Genomic DNA, 26,784 nt, shown 5'->3' on the forward strand with positions numbered 1-26,784 from the left:
CTGACCTGGTGGAAGGGCTAACACCCGTGCAGGGGCTTTAAGCTAGACTTTTGAAGGATAGGTCAGGTCATCACATTAACGAACTTACAGACAGGGTCCCCAAATTTGGTGGGTAAAGTATCCTCAGAGAGCACAAAGTTTCAGAGCGGTGATATAAAAAGTCTCCTGAGAGAAAATGAATAGCAGGCTTGAAGAACCTCTTGGGAAAGAGACTGTGCATATATTCATACATACACACATCTGTATACAGAATATGCCACTGTTTGGTGTAAATAACTATTTGGTGTAAATAACTGCCTGTCCTGGCTGTAGGGGCAGGAACTGTGTCATACAGATCTTTGTGGCTCCATTGCTTTGCACAGTGACCCTTGTAAACTAAACACTTGATTTCAATAAATTGTGTTCTAACATTAAAAAGTTAGTCTTGGGGTGACTGGGTGGCTCAGTTGGTTAAGCAACCGTCTTCCCTTCCAGTCATGGTCTCACCGTTCGTGGGTTCGAGCCCTGTGAGGGGCTGTGTACTGACAGCTCAGAGCCTGGAGCCTGCTTTGGAGTCTGTGTCTCCTGCTCTCTCTGCCCCCCACCCCCCAAAATGAATAAACGTTAAAAAAAAAAAAAAAGTTGATCTTAAGGTTTTTTTCTAGGCAGTAGAAGCCTGATACCTCACACTATCAATTTTGTGCAGGTAGTGACAAAAGCAAGCTGAAGTTTTAAGGAGTTTTTCTTTCATGGATTTAGAAACCCTGGTCAGTTTAGCCAGGTACTTGAATCAGTAATTCCTTCCTTGAATGTTGATTTGTGAATTTGTGTGAGTGTGGTATAGGGGCTATCTGGCAGGAAACTCGATCCCAAATCATTTTAATTCTAAAAACATAAGTTAGCTTGGCCATTGGTTCCTTTAATTACTTGGCTTTCCCTTTCTTCCTTGTTGCTTTTCCTTTACCAAGATGGCCGACGTGGAGCCCTCTTCTCATTGGTCGTATTTTCGCAGGTGGCGGTTCTAGCCCCGCCCACCAGCTCGCCGCCCTGGATCCGGTGTTCCTGAGAGTATAATGAGTAGATCAGCGGGAGTAGGAGGGGCGGGCGCCGGATGTGACGTTTCCGGAAGCTCCGAGTGTCGTCCGCGGGGACAGGTGGGGAAGGGTCCTGGGAATGGGGTGGGGTTGGGCCACTGAGCTTGTTCGGACTCTGAAAGGGAACGGCCGCCGTGAGTGTGGGGCCTGCAGCCTTCTCCCCCCGCGCCCTCTGCCCGGTCCGCCGCGCGCGAGACCACTGATGGCTTCTGTCCCAGCCAGGCCCAGTGCATCCCCGCCTGCCGCGCTCCAAAGACCCGAAAACCTTGAATAATTTTGCCCTGGGTTGACAGCTTGGGTTTGAGGGCCTTCAAGAAGGGGGCCTCAAGCAGGTGTCAGGAGGTCCCTCTTTACTGAATACACCACCTCTGCGCACTCCTGCTACTTCCCTAGACCTCCTCCTCTCTTCCCCCTTGTTTGCGGGTGCCGCATTTCCTCTTTGGAGGGTTGCTCAGCCCTGTAGTACTGCTGGCCTCGGGAGGGGGTTCCATCCGCCTAGAGATCCTCTTCTCAAAGCTACTGAGGCGCAACAAGCATCGTCTGCTTCAGTTAGTTTTAATGGGCTCTGGACTGAGTTTACTAATGAGGCAACCTAGGAAAGTTTTAGCAGCTTTCTGAGCCTCTAAAAAGGCTTTGGGGAGATGGAATGCCTCTGCATCCTTGGTCGTCCGCACAGTTTTTGGACTACTCGTAAGGGTGTCTAGATAGGAAGCTTGGGGGAAGTGTGACCTAGAGATAGAATTGGCCAAGAGAGACCTCTTGGGAAGGGACTGGAGTGGAAAACAGAAAAGCAGTGGCTAGACAAATGAAACAAATGTGTGGATTTCTGGACAGAATCCAGGACAGAATCCTGACTGGAGGAAAAAGATCTCTGTTGGGAAGGAGCAAATTTAAGATCGAAGACAAAATGGGTTACAGTAGACTTAGGGCCTTGAATTCTAGTATATACAGTTTGTATATACCAGAACGTGCTGGCTAGGGTGTGCTGTAACTCAATGTGTAACAAATACCCAGATTCTTTTTGAAAATGATGGTAGAGTGTTATCTGATTGGAAGTTGGAATCTGATTCTAACAGCAGAGTGTCTAGAAAGATTGTAGAATTACTGCGATTTGAAACACAGGAAGGGAAAACTCTTAGGGTTTTTGTTGGTTTGTTTTTTGCATTCCCAGTTACCTTTGTGCCTGTTTGTTGTTTGAAGAATGCTTAGTCTTTGAAGATAGATTTGAGTAAATTGTTTTGTTTTGTTTTGTTTAGATCTAAATTCCTTACCCTGATGTGATGAATGATGTTGTGGATTGACTGGAATAGTGGTTTAGTGAGCAGAACTAGGATTGTGAGCATTTGTTCCCAGACCAGTTCCCCTCACCTTGTATTCAGATGTGAAAAAGTACACCATAGAAAAATGTCAGTTACTCTCATTAAATACAAATGATCAAAGTTGAAATCAGTTAAAAATCTTCATGAAAGTTCATTGAGCATACAATGTCAGGTACTGGAGTAGATGGAAATGGGTAGCTGGTAGGAGAAATAATGCCAAAAATATAAGATACCATCCTTCCTTTTATGGCAGGGCCACCTAATGGTAGAGAGAATGATTAACTTGAAGAGTAGAACCGAACACCCGTTATAGTTTACTCCCTGTACCACGTAATTATGGCACAGAGATTGTAGGCTTTTGAGTCTGCCAGTACTTCTGTCATTGTGATGTGGGCTTCCTTGAGGGTCTCAGCTTTCCTGTAGGAAGGAGACTTTCTTCGATACAAGCCACAGCATATGGTATTTTTCTCTTAATTTCTTCATAAGGTAGAAGTTTGTGGGATAACCAGTTACTGTGTACTAGGCTGTGATGGGGACCATGGTGCTGATGCCACCTGTTTTTTCTGTCTCAGAACTTCTTGGTCCTGATGTCTGACCATGGAGACGTGAGCCTTCCGCCCGAAGACCGGGTGAGGGCTCTCTCCCAGATGGGTAGTGCAGTGGAGATAAATGAAGACATTCCACCCCGACGGTACTTCCGCTCTGGAGTCGAGATTATCCGAATGGCATCCATTTACTCTGAGGAAGGCAACATTGAACATGCCTTCATCCTCTATAACAAGTATATCACGTAAGACACCTCCAGGTTCCTTTTTCTTTTCCGGTGACTGATGCCTCACTCATTCTGCTCATGTGCTCATTTATTCTGCCCAGAATTGCTAAAAGTAGAGAACTTTACAACATCATTAGCATTAATCATTTTTGCAGGCAGCTCCTACATACCGACTGTCCTTGACATAAAGAGTCATGAGTACTGAAAGTGTTATTTTCATGACTCAGTGATTTCATGAGTAAGAGACCTAGCTTTTTTGGCCTGTGCCCACATGGCCCAGCTGTTAGACAAGGGAGATGATGGTTAAACTACACATGTTTTGTATTGATGAGTGTTTTTCCTGTCCTCTATTGAGGCAGCTAATCATAGCATTATTGCTGAGGGGTAGCAGAGCCAAAATTCCTCACCTCTACTTATTTTGTCACAAAGTGAGTGATTCAGGAAAAAGGGTTCTCTTCTTAACCTTTATTATAGTCACGCAAATCATCAAATAAGTATTGACCGCCTACAGTTCATGTGACTCATCATAAGACCTTTCCCTTGAGGTACTTAGCTTCTTAGGGTAGGCAGCATAAATAGATGTCAGTATAATTAACAGGGACAACTTCTAAATCCCCAGTGATAATGAAATGATGTGTAATTTAGGAAGGGAATACTGTTAAAGGATCTCATTTATAATCTCTGGTCTTGTTCTTTTATAATAATACCAAGGCCTTTAAAAAAATAATAACTATAATGTGTGTGTATGGCTCTTCATAGTTCCTAAGGTATTTCACCTGCATTATTCCATTTGATCTTCATAGCTGTGTGTGCATTGAAAGGATACATTGTCCTTCTATTCTACATGTGAGGAAATATGCTCTGGGCTTAGTGATCTGCTTTGTTCCACACTTTAGAGTGACAAAACTCAGATTTCCTAACTCTTTTTTTCAACGTTTATTTATTTTTGGGACAGAGAGAGACAGAGCATGAACGGGGGAGGGGCAGAGAAAGAGGGAGGCACAGAATCGGAAACAGGCTCCAGGTTCTGAGCCATCAGCCCAGGGCCTGACGCGGGGCTCGAACTCACGGAGCGCGAGATCGTGACCTGGTTGAAGTCGGACGCTTAACCGACTGCGCCATCCAGGCGCCCCACCTAACTCTTAATTCAGGATTCGGTCTACAACGTAGGCCCTGTTTTTGTTTGTTTTCTTTTTGGTAATGTTCTGTGAGTTGAAGCTAGAGTTGAGACCATAGTGTTGAGCCACACTGACTACTTTTGGTTATTTTTAGGTATTTTTTGAAAAGGTAACATGTACATATGGTGGAGAATTCAGAAGGCACAAAAGGATATATATATACATTTAAAAGTGAAGTCTCCCGATCACTTCTCTTTTCCCCAAAATCTCAGTGCCCCTCCCCGGAGATAGTCACCCTTACTAGTTTCTTATATGTCCTCCCAAAAATAATCAATGTAATTCAATTGTATCATGTTAAGTTTTTGATCCCATACTACTCCGCAGCAGGGTTTGTCAACCTTGGTATTATTGACATCTGGGGTGGAATAGTTCTTTGTTGTGAGTACTGCCCTGTGCATTGTAGAGTGTTTAGTAGCATCCTTGGTCTCTATCCACTAGATGCCAGTAGCACCCCTCCCCCTCACTGAATTGCGGCAGCAGAAATGCCTCCAGACATTACCTGATGGTCTCTAAGGGGCAAAATTGCCCTGGTTGAGAACCAGTACTCTAAAGAAAAGTAGCACAGAAGCAGACTTCCTGGGATTCGTACTGTGATTTTAGAGTCCCTTTAGTAGAAAAGGGACTGCTGTTGTCTATTTTAAGTTTAGAAGTAGTGCCTGTGTCCTCAGAGATCGTGCAGTCCATCCATGCCATCGTGCCCTGTTGTGTGACCTCAGTGTTGATAAAGTTTCATAGAGTTATAATTGTATGTAATAATAATATATAATTATAAATTTTGCCTCTCTTTTGCTATTATGAGTGTTTTTATTCCTTGGCACAGTGGGCACAAAATTTATTTTCCCGAGAAATCTCCTTGACTACTGTCCCTTTCTTTTGCTGCTAGTAGAAATAATATTCCTGAATATTTCCAGTAATCTTGTGGAGAGTTCTTCCAGAATGAGGCCCCTGGGCACAATTCTTCAAAGAATCATAATTGAGAAAGTTAATTAGAATCACAGAATCACTCTACCAAGTATTTTCTGAAGGACCTTCTGGATTCTGTTGCCCCTTGCCCTCAGGCCATATTCATTCAACAAATATATATTGCATACACCTGCTACCTGCTTGGCACCGCTCTAGGTCTTGGATATATAGGAAGTAACATGGCCCCTGCCTTTACTGGTGTACCTTTCTAGTTATAGGAGAAGACAGTAAACAGGTAAGCAAATAAACATCTAGTCTCAAAGTAGGGCAAATGCTGTGAAAGGAACAAAGAGAGTGCTGTGACAGAAAATAACCAAGGGTGTCAAATAGAGTAAGGTCTGTCTGAGAAGGTAAGATTTAAACTGAAAGTTGAAGGTTGCCATAGAGTTGGTCATTCCAAGAGCATAGACCAGAGTGGTTAAAGCAGGTGTAACTGCATTCAGAAGCTCTTGGGTAGGAATTACCTTAGTGTGTTCTAAGGATTGAAAGAAGATCATCATGTTTGGAGGGTAGCAGTTGAAGGGGGAGAATAAGATGAGGCTGAGGGCAGGTGGAGCAGAATCATGCAGACCACAGTAAGGAGTTTGTATTTTATCTTGACAGCGTTAGAAAGCCATTGCAAAGTTTTAAGTTTTAAGAGAGGTTATGACCTAATCTTACTTATATTCTGAATATATAAATTGGGGCTGCCATGTTGCAAATGGTGAAGGGTGTGTTAAGAGAAGGCAGGGAGATTAGTTAGGATACTCTTAATGGCAATTCAAGAGAGAGGCTGATGGCTTGGTGGAGTGTGGCAGCATGGAAAGAAGCAGGTGGATTTGTATTCTGGAGGTAGAGTCTATGGGACTTACTGACAGTTTGGGAGGGATGATGGTATCAAGGTTGATCTCAGGTTTCTGCCATGAGTAACTTAGGATGTGCTGGCCTATTCACTGAGATGGGGAGAACGGTGTAGAAAAGGGGTTGAGTAGAGAGGATATTCAAGAATTCAGGCCTGGTTTTCTTGACATGTTAAGGTGTTAAGTTTAGGAAGCTGGATGTACCAGTCTGAAGTGAGGAGAGGTCTGGGTTGGAGATACAAACCTAGGAGTCCCCTGCATATAGACAGTTCTGAAGCCGTGATAACCGCTGAGATCTTCTGGCATATAGGTCTTAATCTGGGGTCCTGGAACCCCACAGGGATTCAGAGGTAGAATCTGGACTCCATGAATTCGGTTGGGAAAAACTTTTCTTGTTTCCACTAACCTCTAACTAAAATTCAGCATTTCCTTCAATTTTGCACAGTAATAATAATATTCACAATGTCACCAATAGAAATCACTATTTTTATATCACATTACAATTGATGCTGATATCTCGAAATAGCGTTTAACACTTGCCACTGCTTCTGAATTACAGTACTGTTATTGAAGCCACAGTTAGAGATCCTTTTTAAAATGTATTAATAATATATTAATAAAGAAGCACATGTTACAATTTTTATATTTTGAAAACTGTATTTCAGTAGAATTGGCTTCTTTTGTAATCCTTTATGTTTTGTATTATATCTTTAAAAAATTATTCTGTGGGGTCCATGAGCTTCATCAGATGCCAGAAGGATTCCTGACACATTCAAAGATCAAGAAAGCTTAATAATAAGACTGTAGAATAGGGGCTCCTGGGTGGCTCAGTCGGTTGAGCATCTGACTTTGGCTTAGGTCATGATCTCACCACTTGTAGGTTCGAGCCCCGCGTCGGGCTCTGTGCTGACAGCTCAGAGCCTGGAGCCTGCTTTGGATTCTGTCTCTCTCTCTCTCTCTCTGCCCCTTCCTAGCTCATGTTCTGTCTTTCTCTCTATCTCAAAAATAAAAACATTAAAAAAATTTTTAATAAAAATAATTAAAAAAAAAAAAAAGACTATAGAAGAGACCTGAGGTTGGTTGGGGAGGGAGGGCGGGCCAGCAGAAGAGACTCAAAGGGAGGTTTGAGAGGCAAGAGGAAATCCAGGAGAGAATGGTGCATTTGCAGGAGAGTGACCAGGCTGTGTGAGAAAGGGTCAGATGGGATGGGTGAAGTTTTGGGTTTGGTGTCGTGATGTCATTGGTGATCTTCGTAAACAGTTTCACCACAAGGACTAAGAAGACATTAGATTGGAGTGGGCTGAAGAGTCAGGGGACAATGAGAAAGTAGAGACCGTGAGTCCCGTCCAGAGGTGGGCAAATATTTTCATAAAGGGCCAGATAGTAAATAGTTCTGGATTTGCAGGCCATTTGATCTCTGTCACAACCTCTGTCTTGTAGTGTGAAAACAACCATTAGATAACACATGCACGAATGGGTGTGGCTGTGTTCCAACGAAACTTCATTTACAGACACAGATGGCAAACCAGATTTGACCTATTAGCTGTATTTTGCCAAGCCCAGGCATAGATAACTCTTTCGAGGAGTTTGGTAGGAAGAGTGAAGTGAAAAAATGAGGAAGTAATTGAAGGGGGACAAGGAGTATGTGAATGTGTGGTGTGTATTTTAAGATGGGAGATTCTAGAGCATACTATTTGCTAATGGAAAGGAACCTGTGAAGAAGGAGAGGCTGATAGTACAGCACAAAAAGAGAATTTAACTGTCGCAGTAAACTCTTGAATAGGCAAGAGGGGGTAGGATTAAGAGTACTTAAACTGATATTGTTCTGTGACTTGGGGTTGCTTTGAGTGACACGAATATCCATGTTAACAGCAAGATCAATATGGGGAGTCTGTCCCTGTACATGGTGCCCACTTACAGGACCATTTAATATGATGAAGTAGGCCCTGGAGGAGAGCTCAGTGAGAAGATGGTGGCATGAAGCAGCTCATTTACTTAATTTGCTAGATTCGGAGTTTAATTTGGGACTTTGTTGGATTGGCTTGACCTGAAGCGAAACGTGTAGCTACCTTCATTTTTCTTGCAGGTATCTTCAAGACCCTAATTCTGATTCTGTGAACTGACAAGCTGTAGGAGTTGCAAAAAAGTTCTGGCTTAATATTCTCAGTCTGTTTTTCCACCGCATTTTACTTGGTTAGATTCTTGTCAGTAACAGTGGCTCACTTTGGCAATTATTACTACTGAGGAGGGAGGAGGGAAGGGAGCAGGCATCTACCTCACCACTCCTCTGCCTCCCCCACTATTGCAAGTCATTGTTCTAGACCTTTTGTGGGTACTTCAATTCCGGATTTTAAAAGGCATGTTTGTTCTTTTCCCTGGGCAGTTCAGGCATCTTAATGATCTGAAGCACATTTCCCCCCCAGAGTAGGCATGCTTTGCCTTTTGCAGACCCCAGTATAGCAGGATCTTCAGCATATTAAATCAGTACATATTTTCATGATGAGCACAGACAATAATCCAGGCAGTGAATTCTTTCACAGCTTTTTATGGTCATTGACTAGGCTACACAGAAGGGAGTTACAGAGGACTTAGGCACTTCTCGTCTGCTGTGTGAGCCTCCTATAACACAGACCTGCTTTCTGAAAGTCGTCTGTCACCTGCATTGACAATGTTTTCCATTGGGATTGGGGCTTACAGACTGAAGAGGGTTTTCATCTGTGATCGTGCTCACTTTGCTCAGTAACTTCTAAGATAGGAAGAAATAAGAGGAGTGTCTTTTAGCCATCCATGTTACAGAATTTCTGCTTGGCTTTTTAAATTAGTTTTTTTCTCAAACTATCCAGCGAGGGAAATATTAAAGCAAAAAGAAGAGTCACATCCCCCAGAGGTGACCACTGTCCTTTCTTGTGTGTCCAGGAAAATGTATATGTCTGTGCAAGCACATAGGCTCACACGTTTATCCTTTTTTTCTTAAAGCTTGAATGAGATCATACAATATATTCTGTTCTACAGCTTGCTTTCTTAACAGTCATATCTTTCCATACTAGGACATACTGATCCATCTCATTCTCTTCAGGGCTGTTTCTTCTGCCTGGAACGGTCTTGTCCCAGGTCTCTTTATGGCCTCCTCCCTTCCAGTCCTTAATTAAATGCCATCTTCTTGGCGATGCCTTCCTTAGCTGCCCTATCTAAAATCTTACTCCTTCTCCTGTCACTTCCTATTCCCCTTCCCTATTAATGAGTTTCTCCTGGCACTGATTATATATATATTGTTTTGTTTTATTGTCTGTTCCCCCCACTATAATGTACACCCTCTGCTGGGAGGGATTTATGATTGTTCATCGCCAAATCCCCAGCCTTTACAGTAATGCCTGATCCCATAGTAGATGCTCAGTAAATATCTGTCGAATGAATGAGTGAATGATTATGTTGTTTTTCACATTTGAGTGCAGCATAATTTATTAAATATTCCCCTATCAATGGGCATTTAAGTTTTCATTTAAGTTTTTCTCTACTTTTATGACCAGTGCTATATTGAATAGTCTTATATCTTTGTACTGTTGTGTACGATAAATTCCTAGAGGTGGAATTGTGAGTTTAAAGGATATACAAATTTTAAAATTTGAATAGTTGTCTCCCCTCCCCACCCCCAAGAAAATTACAGTCCTGTGATAATACAGCGTATTATCAAATTACAGCCCTGTTAAGGGTGTCTAAGGACACCCATTTCCCAACACCCTGTGTATACTGGTTATAATCAACCTTTAAGCCATTGCCAATCTGATATATGGAAATGGTACCTCATCTTAATTTGAATTTCTTTCATTATAAGTAAAGTTGAATACCATTTCATATACTTACCTTTTGTGTTTCCTTTTCTGCATATCTCTTTTTATCCCCATCGTCCTAATAGTTTGCTTTGCTTGTGTTTTTGCCAACACATCTTTGCTTTGGTACGTTTCCCTTTCTAGGCTGCAACCAGATCTAACCCAGAGAACAGTATACCTCTGGGCCACAGGTATTCTACACCTAGAACACTTCTAGCCCTGGTGTTCACATCTTCATCTGTTCTTCTTGCTCGCAATTTTTGTTTATTTATTAGTGAAAAACAATCATATAGCATACAGAGCAATCATAGTAGATGTTGGCTAGGTGCAAGGCACTGTGCTCAGCACTTTTTTTTTTAATCTCTTTAAGTGTCACAGCAACCCTATCAGGTAGTACTAGTTTGTCTCCATATATATAACTCATATATATATATATATACACATATACATATACACATACACACACACACACACACACACACACACACACATAAAGAAGCATAGTGAGACTGAGTAACTTGCTGGAATTCACACAGCTTGTAATGGCCAAGCCAGGATTTGAGCCCAGGCAGGCTGCAAACTAAACGTTGAGCACTATTGACTCCTGTACAGGCAATGGGCAACGTTGCCAGTTCTGTTTTCAAGAGACCCTTCTGCCTGTATGTTCCCCATTCAGAAAATTGACTACAGTTGTGGAAACAAGAGAAACGTATTCATGTACAGCTCTAGAAGTTTCATCTTTACTTATAAACTAGATTCCACTGCATGGTTCAAATCAAAATGACAGAAAAAGGCGTATGGTGAGAGGTTTCACTCCCACTCTTGTCCCATCTGCTCTATTTCCCCTGCCGTCTACTTTCCTTAGTTTCCTGACTTACTGTGTACTTGGAAGTAAATGTATGTATACGTACACATACGGAATTTTCCCCCTTTCATACTTATAGCATACTATATGTACTTTTTTATACTTTGGGTTTTTTTACTCAGCTCCTTCAAAGGTTTTAAGACCATTTTATTCCTCAGATATTTATTGAGTGCCTCTTCATCCAGGCACTGTCCCAGCTTTAGAGGGACATGCAAAGAAGCACAAGACACAGGAATCTCTGGCCTCAGGGACTTCACAGTTCTTCAGGCTGATAGCACAAGTGAATATAAAGTGTGGTGTTTATACGACATGGTACTATATTGGCTGATTCGGGCTTTCAAACAAAGCACATGTAGCCTGCTAAAGTTATGAACAGGTACCTTGGTCTTTTAGGGCCAAGGGAGAGTCATTGAATTATAGGTCTCTTGAACACAAGAACTAGTCTTACTTATCTCAACATCTTCTTAAAGACTCTATTGGTGAACAAACAAATCTGTATTTATTTTAAATACAGACTTCAAGGAAACTTTTATATCTTTTTCATGAACTCAAAGGGAAGTGTTTTAGAATCATTTTGATTTTAGAATTCATCCTTGGCTGAAGGGTCTTGTCAAATTGGATTGAGATAAAAATTTCATGTGCCTAGTATAGAACCAAGGGAGGAGGGCTCATCTAAAAAAAGTTTGCTTTGGGGTGGCTCAGTTGGTTAAGCGTCCAACTTCGGCTCAGGTCATGATCTCATGGTTCGTGAGTTTGAGCCCCACGTTGGGCTCTGTGCTGACAGCTCAGTGCCTGGATCCTGCTTTGGATTCTGTGTTTCCCTCTCTCTGCCCCTCCCTTGCTCATGCTCTCTCTGTTTCTCAAAAATAAATATTAAAAAAATTTTTAAATAAAAAAAATGAAAAGAGTTTGCTTTGGGCTTCGGGATGGCTCAGTCAGTTAAGCGTCTGACTTCAGCTCAGGTCATGATCTCACAGTTCTTGAGTTTGAGTCTTGCATCAGGCTCACTGCTGTCAGCGCAGAGCCCACTTCGGATCCTCTGTCTCCCTCTCTCTCCGCCCTTCCTCCACTCTTTCGCAAAACTAACTAAATAAAAGCATTAAAATTAAAAAAAAGAAAATAAAAGGAGTTTGCTCTCGTGGGGGTCATCTTTCCCCTTACCGAGCTGTCCATAGAAAAGAGTCAGTTAGTCCCAACTAGTACAGTATTTTAGAACTGTGGGCAAACTCCCCTCAATTGATTTGTTTTGGGCCTTAGCTTGTATATATTACAACTTCTATTAAAAGACGTCTTTGTTCAGTACCCTCCCCCCCCCCCCCCAACAGTTCTGGACATTCCAGGACCATGTGGAGGCAGTGTGATACAGTGGTTAGAAGAGCAGACTCTGGAACTGGTCTTCTGGCTTTGGAATTCTTAATCTACTACTTTGGGTTGTGACAAGTTGTGACAAATACTTCTTTGTGCTTTCACTGTCCCCACATAGACATCATTAATGTTAGAGATCTGTGAATATTTTTCCCACTGAGCTTTACAGCCAGGGACAAAATGTAAAGAGAAAATCTAGCTCTTATATTTCTCTAAGAACTTTTTATCAGGACCATAATGCAAATTACAACGTAACACGCACATAATGTATACACAACACATGTACCATCTAAGCATCTTAGTGCTTAGTATGATGCAAGGAATATTCTGCTTTGAAGGAGGATGGATCCCAAAGAAAAAGAAGCCAAGGTTAAGGTCACAGGGCTAATCATAGAACATGGGTTTCCTGCCCTTGGCTGCCAAACTGTTATTTGAAGAAGAATTTGTGACAGAGGCCCTTTCCTTTGGAAGCCTGTCACTGTAATAAGAAAAGAATCTCTTTGGAGGTATATTTTTGGGCACAAGGTAGGTTTGCTTTTCTCCCCTCATCGTTTTAGTTGTGGGAGTCTAGTGCTTCCTGCGCACCTAATTTGGGAGAGGAGGGAAACATAGGGTTGGAGGTGGGTGGGGAACATGGTCACTGGGTGTGTATTATCCCTCCCCTGAATGTCTGGAAACCCGTCTTGCAGTGGGTGCAGGACAAGGGAGTCGCCTTGCTTCAGAGTCTGTTGGGCATTTTCTTTGCATGATAATCATTCTGATCCGTTCCTTTAGGCTCTTTATTGAGAAACTACCAAAGCATCGGGATTACAAATTGGCTGTCATTCCTGAAAAGAAAGACACAGTAAAGGTGGGTCTTCACTCTCACTGTTGCCCATCTAAAAGCTTCAAAGCAGCACAGACTAACTTCAAGGTAAAAGTAGTGGTGTCTGCATCTGAGCATCAAATCCGCCAACAGGAAATAAGGCCATTTCACCAGATCAGTTGTGAAGTAGCAGGTATGGGACAGTAGGGGGTATTTTGCATTGTTTTTGGAAACGTTGTTGCCATTGCCAAGTTGTCTTAAGTCACTTTACTTCTCTACTTCATTAGCTGGGAATTATCCTAATTCTCAGTTTTTGATTTTTGTGTCTCAGAAGTTAAAGGAGATTGCATTTCCCAAAGCAGAAGAGCTGAAGGCAGAGCTATTGAAACGATATACCAAAGAATATACAGAATATAATGAAGAAAAGGTAAGCATATAATAAAAAGGAAATTATTTTGCTTTCTTAGGCTGTGCCCTAGGATCGCGATACAATATTTTAACAGGTCTTGTGATTTTAGTGTCATAGTTTATTTTTTTCAGCAAAGGCAAGAAACTCAAAAGAGTAGAACACAAGTGTTTAGGCTGAGGATTCTAACATATTTAGCCTGCTTGTCCTGGAGGGTGATTTGAGGGACAGAAAATCTGTTGCTTATGTGCTATATCTAGAGGGAGAACCTAAGAGCAGTGAAACATTTCACTGAAACGTAAGTTTTTAGATCAGTGAATTTTGGGGGTATTGATTCACATTTGGTTATACCTGTTTATAATACTTGTTTTTCAAGCTATTTTCAAATGCTTCTTGTTAGGAAGAGTTAGTTAGAGCACGTGGAGAAACTCCCAAGGCACTGCCTGTGGTCTGTGTCAGATGTGAAATTCGCACTGCCGGCAACTCCAGATTATTTTGTAGCGCTCTGCTGAGCCCTGTTCTGGACTCTGATGTTGAAAATCAGCAGAGAGGTAAACAGCCATGAGGCATATATTTCTAAGGTACCAAGTGAGTGAAAACCTTAATGAGGGTGATTGTTACTTGATGTTTCTTGTTAGTTTAAAATGTCACTTCGTACTGAGCTAGTCACCAGCTCAATTTTGGAGGCTTCCTTTTGGGTTAAAATTCTGTAAAGACCCCCTTACTTCAGATACAGAATGTATACATGGTAGAGTTAGAGAATAAAACTGCGTCTGATACAGATTATGCAGCGCGAACAGTAAGTTGCATCAAAATTTCAGTTAAGAAGAAAATGTCTTAGTAAGAGCCATTGGGGAAGGGTACTGAGGGGGTCGGGACCGTCACTGTCCTTGAAGAGTAGGTCTGCCGTGGCCTGGTAGACACAAGCGGTGACCACTTGGGCAGACGTGAGCTGCCGAAGGAGGCACAGATTCCGTGTTGGGAAATTGGGCCAGAGCAGGGGCACGCTTTAGGAAATCCCTGCCGCAAAGCCTTGTCCCCCCGAGATGTGAAGTCACCCAGGTGTCAATTGTTAAGCCTAACTCCTTTCTTTGCAGAAGAGGGAAGCGGAAGAGCTTGCCCGGAATGTGGCCATCCAGCAGGAGCTGGAGAAGGAGAGGCAGAGGGTGGCACAGCAGAAACAGCAGCAGTTGGAGCAGGAGCAGTTCCATGCCTTTGAGGAGATGATCCGGAACCAGGAGCTGGAAAAGGAGCGACTGAAAATCGTGCAGGAGTTTGGGAAGGTGGACCCTGGCCTAGGGGGCCCACTGGTGCCTGACTTGGAGAAGCCCTCCCCAGATGTGTTCCCCACTGTACCTGCCACGTCCACACAGCCTGCGGACTGTAATACGGCGGGAAGGCCTGCCAAGCCACCCGTGGTGGACAGGTCCTTGAAACCTGGAGCGTTGAGCAACTCAGAAAGTAGTGAGTCCACTTGTTCATGCCCTCTTCCATGTCAGGGGCAGCCAAACAGAGTGTCATTGAGGGGGGTGCCTAAGATTACCTCCATTATCCCACTCATCAGGCTCTGGTCACAGAAGCCCCTTTGATCTGTATTGCCATACTGTGTCCTGTCACGCTGGCCATAGTATGTAAGTGGCCTTTGCTTAAGCCGTGTAACTTACCTGGCCCCAGGTCGATATTTGGAAGAGCTCACAATGTCCTTGAAAGTCAGACCCTCAGCTTTTAAGGATTATATAGAGACTCGAAATGTTCAGTGAACCGGAGACCACTGTTGGTTCTCTGGAAGGGAAATTTCATAGCGCCACTTTACAATTCAGCAGTTGGCCTTTAAAAAGTGAAAAAGGGTTACCGAATGCTGTTTGCCCTGGAAGTGTTCCCAATCCTTAAGGAGCTTGGTCATGGTAAATACTATATGTAGTCAGTGATAATTCAGTCTAGTCATAACAGCTATTAGCAGTCTTTCCTCCTCTCACCAAAGCTTGCCTATCTGAGAAAATAACAATAGTGGCAAAATGATGATTATACCTTGATTATTAGAATAGATCTTTTGGGGAAGGAATTTCAAGTATCACATGAGGAAGTCAGCTTTGCAGAAGATCCACTTCAAAGGGCAATGTGAGAGTGGGCAAGGGGTGCCAGACCCCGAAGCCTGGCCTTTAGGTTTCTCCCCACATACTTGGCAGGCTAATCTCCCACCACTGCCTCTTCCTTCACATGTATTCCGTGCTCCAGTCAGATTGGACTCTCATGTTCCCGGAGCAGCCCCTGGACTAGCTTATCCAAAGAGGTGTGTTAATATTTGCCCTGAACCTAAAATCTCCTTTCTCTATTTCTGCCTTCCCTGCTCATCTTAAAGTTTTGCCAGGTCTCCTTCCCTTCAATCAGATTGATTCTGTTCTTGAAACTCTCAGGGCTCTTATTATCTGTAATGCAGTTGACATCATTTACCTGATAGTGTAGTCATTTGTCAGTAACTAGATTTTAACTTTTTACTGGTTGGGGCTTGAGTCTTATTCATATTTGTGTTCCCTGGAGGTTAAGCACAGTGTATGCACTGGAATGCACTCAGGAAGTGATTATGGAATTGAAAGGAAAGGACTGTGCCAAGCCTTAATTCAGAATCCTCAGATATTGTCATCAGACTATCATGTGACTGTGTGGTCCCTGGTTTGTTACCTCTCCAGCAATTCAGAGCTCGCTGTTGAATGTGCAGAAACAGAACATCCTTTTGCACTTAAAAAATTTTTTTTGTAATCTTTATTTATTTTTGAGAGAGAGATGGAATGCGAATGGAGGAGGAACAGAGAGAGAGGGAGACACAGAATCCGAAGCAGGCTTCAGGCTCTGAGCTGTCAGCACAAAGCCTGACACAGGGCTCGAACCCATGAGTGGTGAGATCGTGACCTGAGCCGAAGTCGGACGCTTAACCGACTGAGCCACCCAGGCACCCCATGTACTTTTTGTTTTTTTTTTTTAAATGAAAAGTGACCATGAAAAACACCCTAATTTGAGCCTGTGGGCTCTCTGTCAGGGCTTTTCCGTGGTGTCCAGGGACTGGGCCTATCCTTGGCATTCTGAACCAGGCTTATAAGCTGCTCTGTGCATTCATGCCTCTTTTGAGGACCAGAATGTGTTTTTCGTGGTTTTGTTTTGGCACTTTAGCGTTCTTCTAAATGAATAAATTCAGCATTAAGTAGTTATCCAAAGTATTTTCTGTTACCCAGGATATCTCTGGTGTATTTCTTTATAAGTCATACTCTCCAATATTCTTATCTGAGATAAAAGACTTAAAATAAAAATAAAAGCTCAGTGGAGTGAGGAGGTTATTTTTTTTATCCTCTGTGTTAGACTGTGACAGAAAATTCCTGGATAGCTCAGGAACTTGTTTGTTTTCTTTTGTTTTTCAGTTTTTGTTTTAGTTTTGAGTAGGCTCCACACTCAGCATGGAGCCCAATGTGGGGATAGAACTCATCATCCTGAGATCAAGACCTGAGCTGAGATCAAGTGTCAGATGCTTAACTGACCAAGCCACCTAGGCACCCCAAGAACTTGTTTTAAGTAGTAGTTTACCCTCGTCTTGAGTGATCAAAGCCTGTTTTCTTAAAGTAATGTACTTGCAATGGCTGTGCCCACAACCCTCTTCCTTCTGTCGTTAGGCTGAGATCCCCACTCACTGCCCATAGTTCGAGGAACCCCAGTGATTTGGCTTTGCCCTCCCAGGACTGCCTACTCTGGGGCCTGCTTGGGAAGCCTCTCCCTGTGGTCTTACACTTTTCTCCTTTCTCCATTACAGCTCCTACAATCGACGGACTGCGCCATGTGGTGGTGCCTGGGAGGCTCTGCCTGCAGTTCCTCCAGTTAGCCAGTGCCAACACTGCCCGGGGAGTAGAGACGTGTGGAATTCTCTGTGGAAAACTGGTAAAAAACAAACGTTTTCCTGAGCTGAGCCTGTTTCTTCCCCCTTGGCCTCCTGTGACTCTGAGAGAAGATATCCAGGGTCAGTTACTCTTTGCAACGATCCCTCTGCAGAAGGAACCATGGATAGCATAATGCATTGTTACTTTGGATTTGGTGACCTTGCATTTCATTGATTTTCTCAGTCCCTTGAATCGAACTGATTATTTTAATTCTAGTAGTAAGAAATAGCTAATTCTAAACTTGGGAGACCAAGAGTCAGCGTTACCTATATATCAGTTTCTGAGTACCTGCTTTATGGTAGGCCTGGGAATATAACATATGTAAGGCTATGAGCCCAGCATGTGTCCACAAAACCTACCAAAGCATTTTGGAGCAATGGGAGCTACACCCCCGAAGAGAAATAGCACGCTGAATGGTATACGCAGTAGAGCACTAGGGGTTGGGAGGAAGGAAAGATCACTGAATAGAGGCACTTGAAGAACCCATTACTAACTACTGAATGAATAAATGAGTGAAGGCAATAGACTAACACTGAGCCTTTGAGGATGAGAAGGACTAAGAGAAACAGTAAGAGGGAAGCTACCCTAGACATGAGCAAAAGAAGAGAAATGGTACTATCCTGGAGCTTCTTGGGAATCACAGGCAGACACTTGTGGCTGCAGCCAGAGGCACCTGTGGCTTTGCAGAGTGTCTTTTGCAGTGCACGTGAGCAGCTAAGGTTGGGAACCGCTGAGGTGAGGGACTCAAGGAGCACAAGGACTCTTGCTGGGGTGGGGAGGGCCTTCGCTTGTGTAGATGTTTAACTTGCCACGGCTGTGACCACGTGGGGTTGCACAAGTGCCAGGGAGTGGTGACAGGCTGTTTTTCTCCTTTGACAGATGAGGAATGAATTCACCATTACCCATGTTCTCATCCCCAAGCAAAGTGCCGGATCTGATTATTGCAACACCGAGAACGAAGAAGAACTTTTCCTCATACAGGATCAGCAGGGTCTCATCACACTGGGCTGGATTCATGTAAGCAATTCCGAGCTCTCTGAGGGTTAGTCCTCTCTTCTCTCACCATGTTGTAAACACACTGCTTGTTTCTTTCTTTGAGCAAAGTGAATTGCGTGCAGATTATTTAGATGAAGGTTTTTCCTTCCTTCAGATGCAGACTTGACGTTCCTAGCATACTTGACTGCTTCCACTCCAGTATTGATTTCTGGGAACTACTTAGGGCTTTTTCATTTTCTTCATTTTAAAAAAATGGTTTAATGAAAATGAACTTCTTTCCCTAAAGTCCCAGTTTCCTTGTGAGTGTGAATGGTGATAAAATGCTGGCCTAGAGTATATGTGGATATTGACTGTGGAGGTTCTGCCTACTTCATACAAATGGTGTTCCTGAAAATATCCTGAAAATATTTTAATGAACCAAGGAAGTTAATTAATTCAAATGCTTGCATTTGGTCTTTGTTAAAGCATAAAGCAGCATACACCTTTATGTAAACCAGTAGGGTCCTTAATATAGTGGATTTTCAAGTGTCTTCTGTAGCCTTCTGGTGATATTTAGGTAAAAGGTAATTCTATCCCTAAAGAGTATTTCTGCATTTTCCTTCCTATTCCTTTTCAGCCGGTCACTCCACAAACCAAGCTACTTTTTGTGTTGTGTGATAGGCTTACATACAAGCAAGTCAGTTCGTTTCTGGATTTGGGGAGATTACACATACCTGTATGTTACAATTTGGGAAATACTGACCTGGGAGGCAGTCCCATGTGCCTGTGTCCTTTCTCCATTCTGTGACATTAGTATTTGCCTTCTATTGTGTATCTTCCATTATAGTATATGGGAAGTAGAGAACTTTTTTCTTATCTGCTGGGGGATACAAATTTGAGAAAGACACGACTTTAGTCTCATAAAGTAGATTAGACAAAGAGACAAGTAGTAAGTCTTCCCGGGAGGCAGAATGTGCCAAGTACCTCGAGAAGTACAAACAGCACAATCAAATCGAGGAGGGAAGGACTGCACCTGGCAGGATTTACTAAGATTTTGACAAGATAGGCTAAGGGAGAATTCCATATGCAGGGGGCAGCACTGGAATAAGCAGACTGTGTTCCTAAGACATTGAGGTCCAGTTTGGGGTTTATGTCAGGAATCGTAGTAGATAAATAGGCTTTAATGTGATACATTGGAGCAGTGTTCTTGGGGGGAGGATCTTGGGTGGAGAGGCAGAATAGTTCTGCTTTTTAGTAAGTGGGGAACTTTTAAAGGTTTTTGAGTAGAGCAATGAATGATATGATCAAAGTCATTCTTTAGTATATCTAACATAAAGGCAGTTTTAAAGTAGGTCGAGGCAGGGAGATCATTTAAGAGGTTAGCGTGCTGATAAAATCTAATGATGAGAGCTAGGGTGATGGCATTGAATTTGGGAAGAAGATGAATGTTGAATTTCAGAGGATGTGGGGAATGAGTGAGAGGATGATGAGTAAAAGCCAGTGATGACAGAGAGCAAGCCTGACTCACAGGGCTGGCAATGATTATCCCATAAGCAGAAACAGGGGCTCCAGGAGGATAGCTTACTTTGGAAGCAGGGCTAATTGTGTGTTCAGTTCTGAGCATGTTGAATTTAAAGTGTATGTGAGACATTTTGTCAGTGGAGGTAGTTATCAGGCAGTTTGCAGTGTGGCTGGCGCTGGGGGGCAGGGTCAAGGTGGGAAAGAGATCTGGGAGACCTCTGCATAGAGCCGACCTGAGAAGCCTTGGCACTGGAAAAGAATGGAGAGCAAGCTTGGGGGCAGGCCACCCAGGGGAGCGCAGGGAATAGTTGGTAATGAAGCAAAGAGGCGTGAGAGCAGGGCAAGGACAGTGTAAAGGCACAGAGCCAGAGGAGGAAGAGCACTGCAAACGTTTAAGAAGTAATGGGGATCGAGGATGTGGTCATGGTGAGACGGGCACTAATTTTTTTTTAAGATTTTATTTTTATGTAATCTCTAACGCCCAACATGGGGCTTGAACCCACAACTCTGAGATCAAAAGTCACGTGCTCTGCCAACTGCGCTAGCCAGGCACCCCTACACACCAATTTTTTGAAGAGTTTAGCTCACGGGGAAAGGAAGAAAATGGGATGGTGGCTTAAGGAGTAGCCAGGTTGAGAGAATATTTGCTTGATTTATGGTTTAGCATAAAGGCTTGAACATGTGTTTTGTTTTGATTTTGTTTTTTTGAAACCTTTGTATTTGAAATATATAAGAAAGTACATAAGGGTAAATGGATATTTCAGTGAATCATGAAACAAAACATCTGTGTACGTGCATGACGCAGGTCAAGAGATAGAACATTGTGAGAGGCATGGTCCCACCCCCATGCTCTTGCCCTGTCCGCTTCCCCTCTGATACAGGCAGTCTCTCTCCTGACTTTTCCAGAAGTCCTTTGCTTTCTTTATAGTTTTACTACCCTAAATGCATATCCCTGAACTCAACAGTTTAGTTTTGCCTGGTTTTGAGCTTCATATAAATAGAATTATATGATACACATTCTTCTGTATCTGGCTTCTTTTGCTCAACATTTTTAAGGTTTACTTACATTCTTGTATGTAGTTGTTTCAATATGTTTGTACACCCAGTGAGCCAGCAGAGCTTAGTGGAGCATAGTGGAGCCAGGAGAGGAGATGTAAAGGGGCAGAGACAAGGGAATGCGGAGGTAGGAAAGTATTAAATCAAAAGTACAAAAAGGGGGCTCATCTTCATATGGGGGAGAAAACACTCATCCCTCTGAGACAGAATTGAAGGAGGAAAGAAAGATACAGAGATTTTGGAGGTCTGTTTGGAGAGGTTGACGGAATTCCTTTCATTCAACAGTGTTGCAGTCTAGATTCACTGCCTGGCAGGAGGGAGACGGGTGGTTTTAGGAACTGGAGGAGATGGGGGAAAGTTTGGAATAATCACGGTTTAGACTGCAGATAGAATTCAGCCGCAAATGAATAAAAGGATTTCTAAATCAGGGTTCAGCTAGGAACAAATTTAGAGCCGAAGTTTATAGTATTTCAGCTCTTTTCCCCTATGATAATTTCTGTGCCATTCCTTCCTAACTGGAGATTAAAAACAAACAAGCAAGCAGGCTGTAAGGTTTGCTCAGATCTTAAAATTGGCAAGAGAATTATGCAGAAGATCAGTTCTTCCTTCTCCACTTTGCCAGCTGTAAAATCAGGTTCCCAGGTCAAAAAGTTTGTATGGTCATGTATTGATCACCAACTACTGTGTGAGCCTCCAGTCCAGTATTCGGGAGACTCCTTCATCTGGCTTCAGCCCTGCCTTAGCTCGTATCCCTGTCCTATGGCTGCTCTGCTCCCATCCAGGCACCGAGGCTGCCCCCAGCATCTGCTGTTCTTGTTCATTTCTGCTCCCTTGGTTTATTGTTTTCTCTTCATAAAAATGCCTTCCTCTGTCTCCAGCATGATGGACAAAACTATTTTTTTAAAGAAATCCAATTGTTAAGGGAAGGAGAAAGAGAAAGCACAATAGAGGGGAATAGAGACTCAAGACAGGGTTTTTTGATTTAGTTTAACAATTATTTATTGAGCTCCTATGTATCCCTATATTGTCTTTCTACTTTAGATCAGAGGCCTGGATCAGCTTGTTCCATGGCCTCGTTTGTTCCCAGTTAAAATTCTTTGTTCTAACTGTGGGATGAAAGGTGTTGGCACAGGCCTTTTGTCCCTAGCAGTCTGTAGGATCATATTATTAGGTAGAAACTATTTTTCCTTTGTAGTCACCAAAGTTCTTACCTGCCCCATTAGGATCTGCGTGTGGATTTGCTGTCAGCACTCAGCTAACACGTTCCTGTCCTGCAGGCCTCTTCCACAGTGAGCTGGTGACAGCATTCTGTGGGGTAGTGCTTCTCAGATGATGCTGCACATAAGAATCATTGAATGGCTTTTTAAAATTTCAGGATGGCTATTTCTAGGGGTGGGGCACAGGAGCCTGTGCTTTTGACAGGCTCCTCAGGAGCTTCATTTTGTACATGGCAGGTTTGAAAATGCTGATCAAGTACACTTATTTATTTTCTGTGCTTTCTGTCAGTGAAGGTTGGTGGTCTTTTTGAGTCCTATTGGGTCGTCTTTTTCCATTCTTGTTCTCTGTGGTCACACCCTTCTAAGATTAACATAAGGCATTATATGGTTATTCATTTGTATACAAAGAATGTGTTCAATAAAACATTAAATGATTGAAAACAATAGAAACTGAATGTACATTTCGATGGTGCTTTAACTGATTACCCTCAAATTTCAGTATCTTGGTCCTTTTCCCAAACAAGATAGGGTCCTTTGTATGATGTAACTACTATTGTCCCCTGCTTCTCCTATCCTTGGATGGTATGCTTTAGCCATAGGACAGCTTTTGTCATTGCCCGTAGAGCTCCACACTCATTCTTGACCTTTTAACACTTCTGTCTGGAAGAGGAATCATTCATCCAACTGTGGTTTGTTAAGTCCTTGACTTTTATCATTTTGAAATATTGGACAGCATATACCATCTATTCCAGAATGGATGACTCTCCATTGCCCTGAGAGAGCTTGTGAGGGGCCAAATAAGTCTTGATGATCAATTAGAAATTATGAGTTTCCTCTCATACTCATGTTAACCTATATTTGTTTACAGTGCTCAAAAGTAATGAACTTCAGGCATACCCTCTTGTGGCTGCCAGTGACTTTGTACTTGTGAGGGGATTGTGGCCAGCTATTGAGAACCATTTGGGTCTGTTTCCTTTATGGGCCAGGCTTGGCTGTTTCACTCAGAGGGTCTCAGACATGTTTTTCTCTTCTCAGACTCATCCCACGCAGACCGCCTTCCTCTCCAGTGTTGACCTACACACTCATTGTTCCTACCAGATGATGTTGCCAGAGTCAATAGCCATTGTTTGCTCCCCCAAGTTCCAGGAGTAAGTACATAGATGTGGTTCTGGGCATTACAAGGAGACAGTGGGGAAAAGCCTCCAAGGAAAAGTTCTCTATTTGGAAGACCTTGTTCTGTGTAAAGTATATAGACTGTGGTATTAACTGGCTGTTCTAAAAGGTTTCCTTTTAAGCACCATATCCGGATACTCCTACTATTCTTGTTTAAAAAGATATCAAATCGGGGCGCCTGGGTGGCGCAGTCGGTTAAGCGTCCGACTTCAGCCAGGTCACGATCTCGCGGTCCGTGAGTTCGAGCCCCGCGTCGGGCTCTGGGCTGATGGCTCAGAGCCTGGAGCCTGTTTCCGATTCTGTGTCTCCCTCTCTCTCTGCCCCTCCCCTGTTCATGCTCTGTCTCTCTCTGTCCCAAAAATAAATAAACGTTGAAAATAAATAAATAAATAAATAAAAATAAAAAAATAAAAAGATATCAAAGCAACAATTTCAATGCTTTTCTAAGAAAAGGACATAAGAAATTTGAAGTGTTTGACTTGAAGCAATGGGAATTTCAAAAGACTGATGTCAGATTAGAGAATTTAAAATCAAACAAATTATCTCAGTTAAATTCTTTTTCATTCTAAATCCTGTTATTTACTATGAATTCTCCCAGCAAAACTAGTGTGGTGGCAGTGATGAGTCATTCCCTAACTCTGATTCATTCACCAGAAAAGAGACCTGTGTGCCAGCATAGTTTTGAAGCTGTCTCAAAATGAGTTCTGTGTGTGTGTTTGGGACTGGGTAGACACCTTTGCTTGATTTGGGCCTGCTTTTTCTTATTGCAGAACTGGATTCTTTAAACTAACTGACCATGGACTAGAGGAGATTTCCTCCTGTCGCCAGAAAGGATTTCATCCACACAGCAAGGATCCACCTCTCTTCTGCGTATGTATCTGTGTAGAAGAAATCAGGGCTGTGCTTCAAGCAGGGAGGACGGTCAGAGCTGATGAGGTGCATTGTGTTTTCTGACCCACATAGAAGATCAGCCTCGTCACTTATCTTTGCAAATCTTCCCAATAAGGACATACATGGGAAGCAGTGTGGGATAGCAGTGGATTTGAGTCGTAGCTCTGCCATCGAAGGACTGTCTGACTTTGATCAGACTTCATCTTCCTGGGCCTCAGCCTCTTATCTGTAAAGGGGAATGACAATGATGGTAATACCTACTTGATAGGGTTATTGAGAGGATTAAATGAAGTAATATGCAGAAAGCACCTGGTGCAGGAGCTGGCTTGTTAAATGTTAGGTTTTTTCCCTTCGTCAACACCAGTTGCTAAGCCTGTACTTCGATAAGGGATTTGAATTCAAAGGAAAAAAGCCATTTAAGATAGGTAAAATATATTTGATTTTGCAATTTTGCTTAAATAATAGGGATTTTTATGACCTTTCTAGGAAGCTTGTTTTCCTAAGTTGTATTCTGTGAATAAAAAGTTTCAGTTGCTGTTAGAGCAGTATGTTTCAATTTGCCCCTCAAATCTAATGTGATAGGCTGCTTCACTCCTTGCTGGCTGTGGGATGTTATTTCTTTTGGGTTCATTAAAAAGTGACCAGTATGGAAAAGGGACTCAGAACCTTGTCACATAAAAGGAACTGGGGATGTTTAGAAGTGAAACCTCAGGGAGGCTCTGAAAACCGGCTTTAAGTTTCAGAAGAATTGTTGTATAGAAAGGTATCGAGTGCATTTCTTAGGACTCCCAGAACTAAAACTAAGACCTCATGGAATGAGTTTTCAGCTGAGCATGAGAAAGCACTTTCTGACAGATCTGTTGAAAAATAGGTCAGTCTGCCTTAGAATGTAATAAGTGTCTAGGTACCAGGATGATGAAACAGAGGCTGCAAGAAAAGTGCCCAGGTTTTCTGTTATAAAGGCCTCTTTGCATGCCAAAAGTAAGTGTTCCCCATGTGTCAGAGGGTACGCTATATTAGCTGGTTGACATAGTGACCCCCAAAAAACTAACGAATTCAGCAATTCTTTCAAATAAGTCTGTATTTTGTGAATGTCTCTAGAATATACATTCATTTGAAAAGTGAATGAAGATATATGGGCCCACGTTGATTCAGGCTATGTATAGGTAGGGATTAGAAAGTAACTGATTCCCAGACCCCTTACCATAACTGCCATTTAAGTAGCAGCCTGGCTTCCAGACTGGGAACCGCTGGTCAGAATAAGCATGTTAAGTAAGTTTTAAACAAATGACTTCTTGGAATTTTTTAGAACTTTCTCTTTCTTTCTTTTTCCCTGTTGTAGAGCTGCAGCCACGTGACTGTTGTGGACAGAGCAGTGACCATCACAGACCTTCGATGAGAACTTGACTTGAACACCTCCCAAGAATTATAAAACCATACCAGTGTACTGTAGCCCCTTAATTTAAACTTTCCAGAAAGCTCTGAAAGCTTTTTTAGACAGAATTGAAAGTGAGTATCACCTGGGGGAAAACTGATTTTCTGTTTCTGGTTTGAAAAAAAATAATTGGCTGTATTTCTTAGGCAAGTATGGAGAATAGCATGACCATGCTTAGACAACTTTTCAGTCTGGCTGCAATTAAAAAATTAAGTTGTTAAAATGGTGTAGTGAACACTTACATACCCTTTGTTCTAGATTCACCAGTTGTTAACATTTTTTTTCTTCTCAGCTAGCCTTCTGGTTTCTCTGCCAACTTGTTTATTGTTTACCTTTGGAATTTTTAAGGGCATCTCTGCAGAAATTTGGAAGCCATTTAGAAAATCTTTGGGTTTTTCTGTGGTTTATGACAATATTAATGAAGCTTATTACATGGATGAGGGACAGCCCACCTTGACCAGATGGTGGGGCTTGAAAACCCTGAAGAATGATTTTTGTCAGGAAGTATTGTTATTTAACAAATATTTCAGGATATTTTTTCTTCTACAATAAAATAACCATTAACTTATTTTGTGTGTGTGTGTGTGTGTGCCTAGAGTGATCTGTTTGATCAAGTGTTGTCTAAACAGGCTAACTGAAAGGTCTGGTTGTTTGGGGAAAGGTGAGGGGAAAATGGAATTTGAGCTGTGCTGGTATTGAAGGTGTGTCCCAGTTCACAGTGAACTGTTGAGTGGTTTTTGTCTGCCTGTTGCGTCTTCCAGGGCTGTGAAATTCTCTGTTCTTTTGGTATTGTCTCAAGTGGGTCATCCCATTCACTTCCTCCGTATGCCCTAAAAGCTTTCAGCTAAAGATAATAGAGCCTTTGTTTGGAGTGCCAGGTTATACCAAATGAATGATTACATTCCCTTGCCACCCCACCCTACCAATTTTATGATATTGTTTATTCTTTTCTGACTCAGGCAACATTTAGGAAGGGGTTTGAAACTGCAGTTGATTCTATATTTTCCTTTCTATGAGCTGAGCCTAGCGTTGTAAGGTGGCCTAGAAATAATGGTACTGCTTGTGACCCCTCAGGTGACGGCAAGAGGGTAAATACCTTGCATAAGAGAAACATGTTTCTTTTTATATTAAAATTCTATAGGAAAAATTCTGCAAACGTATGAAGTTTGGCTTCATTTTGAAGT

The 26,784-nt window shown here is 42.5% G+C and overlaps 1 protein-coding gene across 2 annotated transcripts; it reads left to right on the forward strand.

Moving 5' to 3' along the window:
* Positions 1-1,006: 1,006 nt before the first annotated feature.
* Positions 1,007-26,168, forward strand: LOC123580962 (STAM binding protein). 2 transcript variants are annotated; one of them, XM_045446488.1, is made up of 10 exons: positions 1,007-1,133; positions 2,965-3,182; positions 12,976-13,051; positions 13,338-13,433; positions 14,510-14,876; positions 17,209-17,333; positions 18,212-18,349; positions 23,137-23,249; positions 24,045-24,144; positions 25,508-26,168. In XM_045446488.1, exons 1-10 carry the CDS (start codon positions 1,053-1,055, stop codon positions 25,562-25,564), a joined length of 1,371 nt encoding a protein of 456 aa, XP_045302444.1. In that variant the 5' UTR covers positions 1,007-1,052; the 3' UTR covers positions 25,565-26,168. The 2 variants fall into 2 exon arrangements, with proteins under 2 accessions (XP_045302444.1, XP_045302445.1); XM_045446489.1 differs by having other exon boundaries at positions 1,132-1,207.
* Positions 26,169-26,784: the final 616 nt, after the last annotated feature.

Source organism: Leopardus geoffroyi, chromosome A3, assembly GCF_018350155.1.
Source record: "Leopardus geoffroyi isolate Oge1 chromosome A3, O.geoffroyi_Oge1_pat1.0, whole genome shotgun sequence".
Lineage (NCBI taxonomy): Eukaryota > Metazoa > Chordata > Mammalia > Carnivora > Felidae > Leopardus > Leopardus geoffroyi.

What these genes read in the sequence shown, in the direction of transcription:
- LOC123580962 (XM_045446488.1), top strand. Translation starts at nt 1,053, where the DNA reads ATGAGTAGATCAGCGGGAGTAGGAGGGGCGGGCGCCGGATGTGACGTT. An exon ending in CAGAATATAATGAAGAAAAG is followed by an intron (nt 13,434 to 14,509) that starts GTAAGCATATAA and finishes CTTTCTTTGCAG; the next exon opens with AAGAGGGAAGCGGAAGAGCT. An exon ending in TGCTCCCCCAAGTTCCAGGA is followed by an intron (nt 23,250 to 24,044) that starts GTAAGTACATAG and finishes TTCTTATTGCAG; the next exon opens with AACTGGATTCTTTAAACTAA.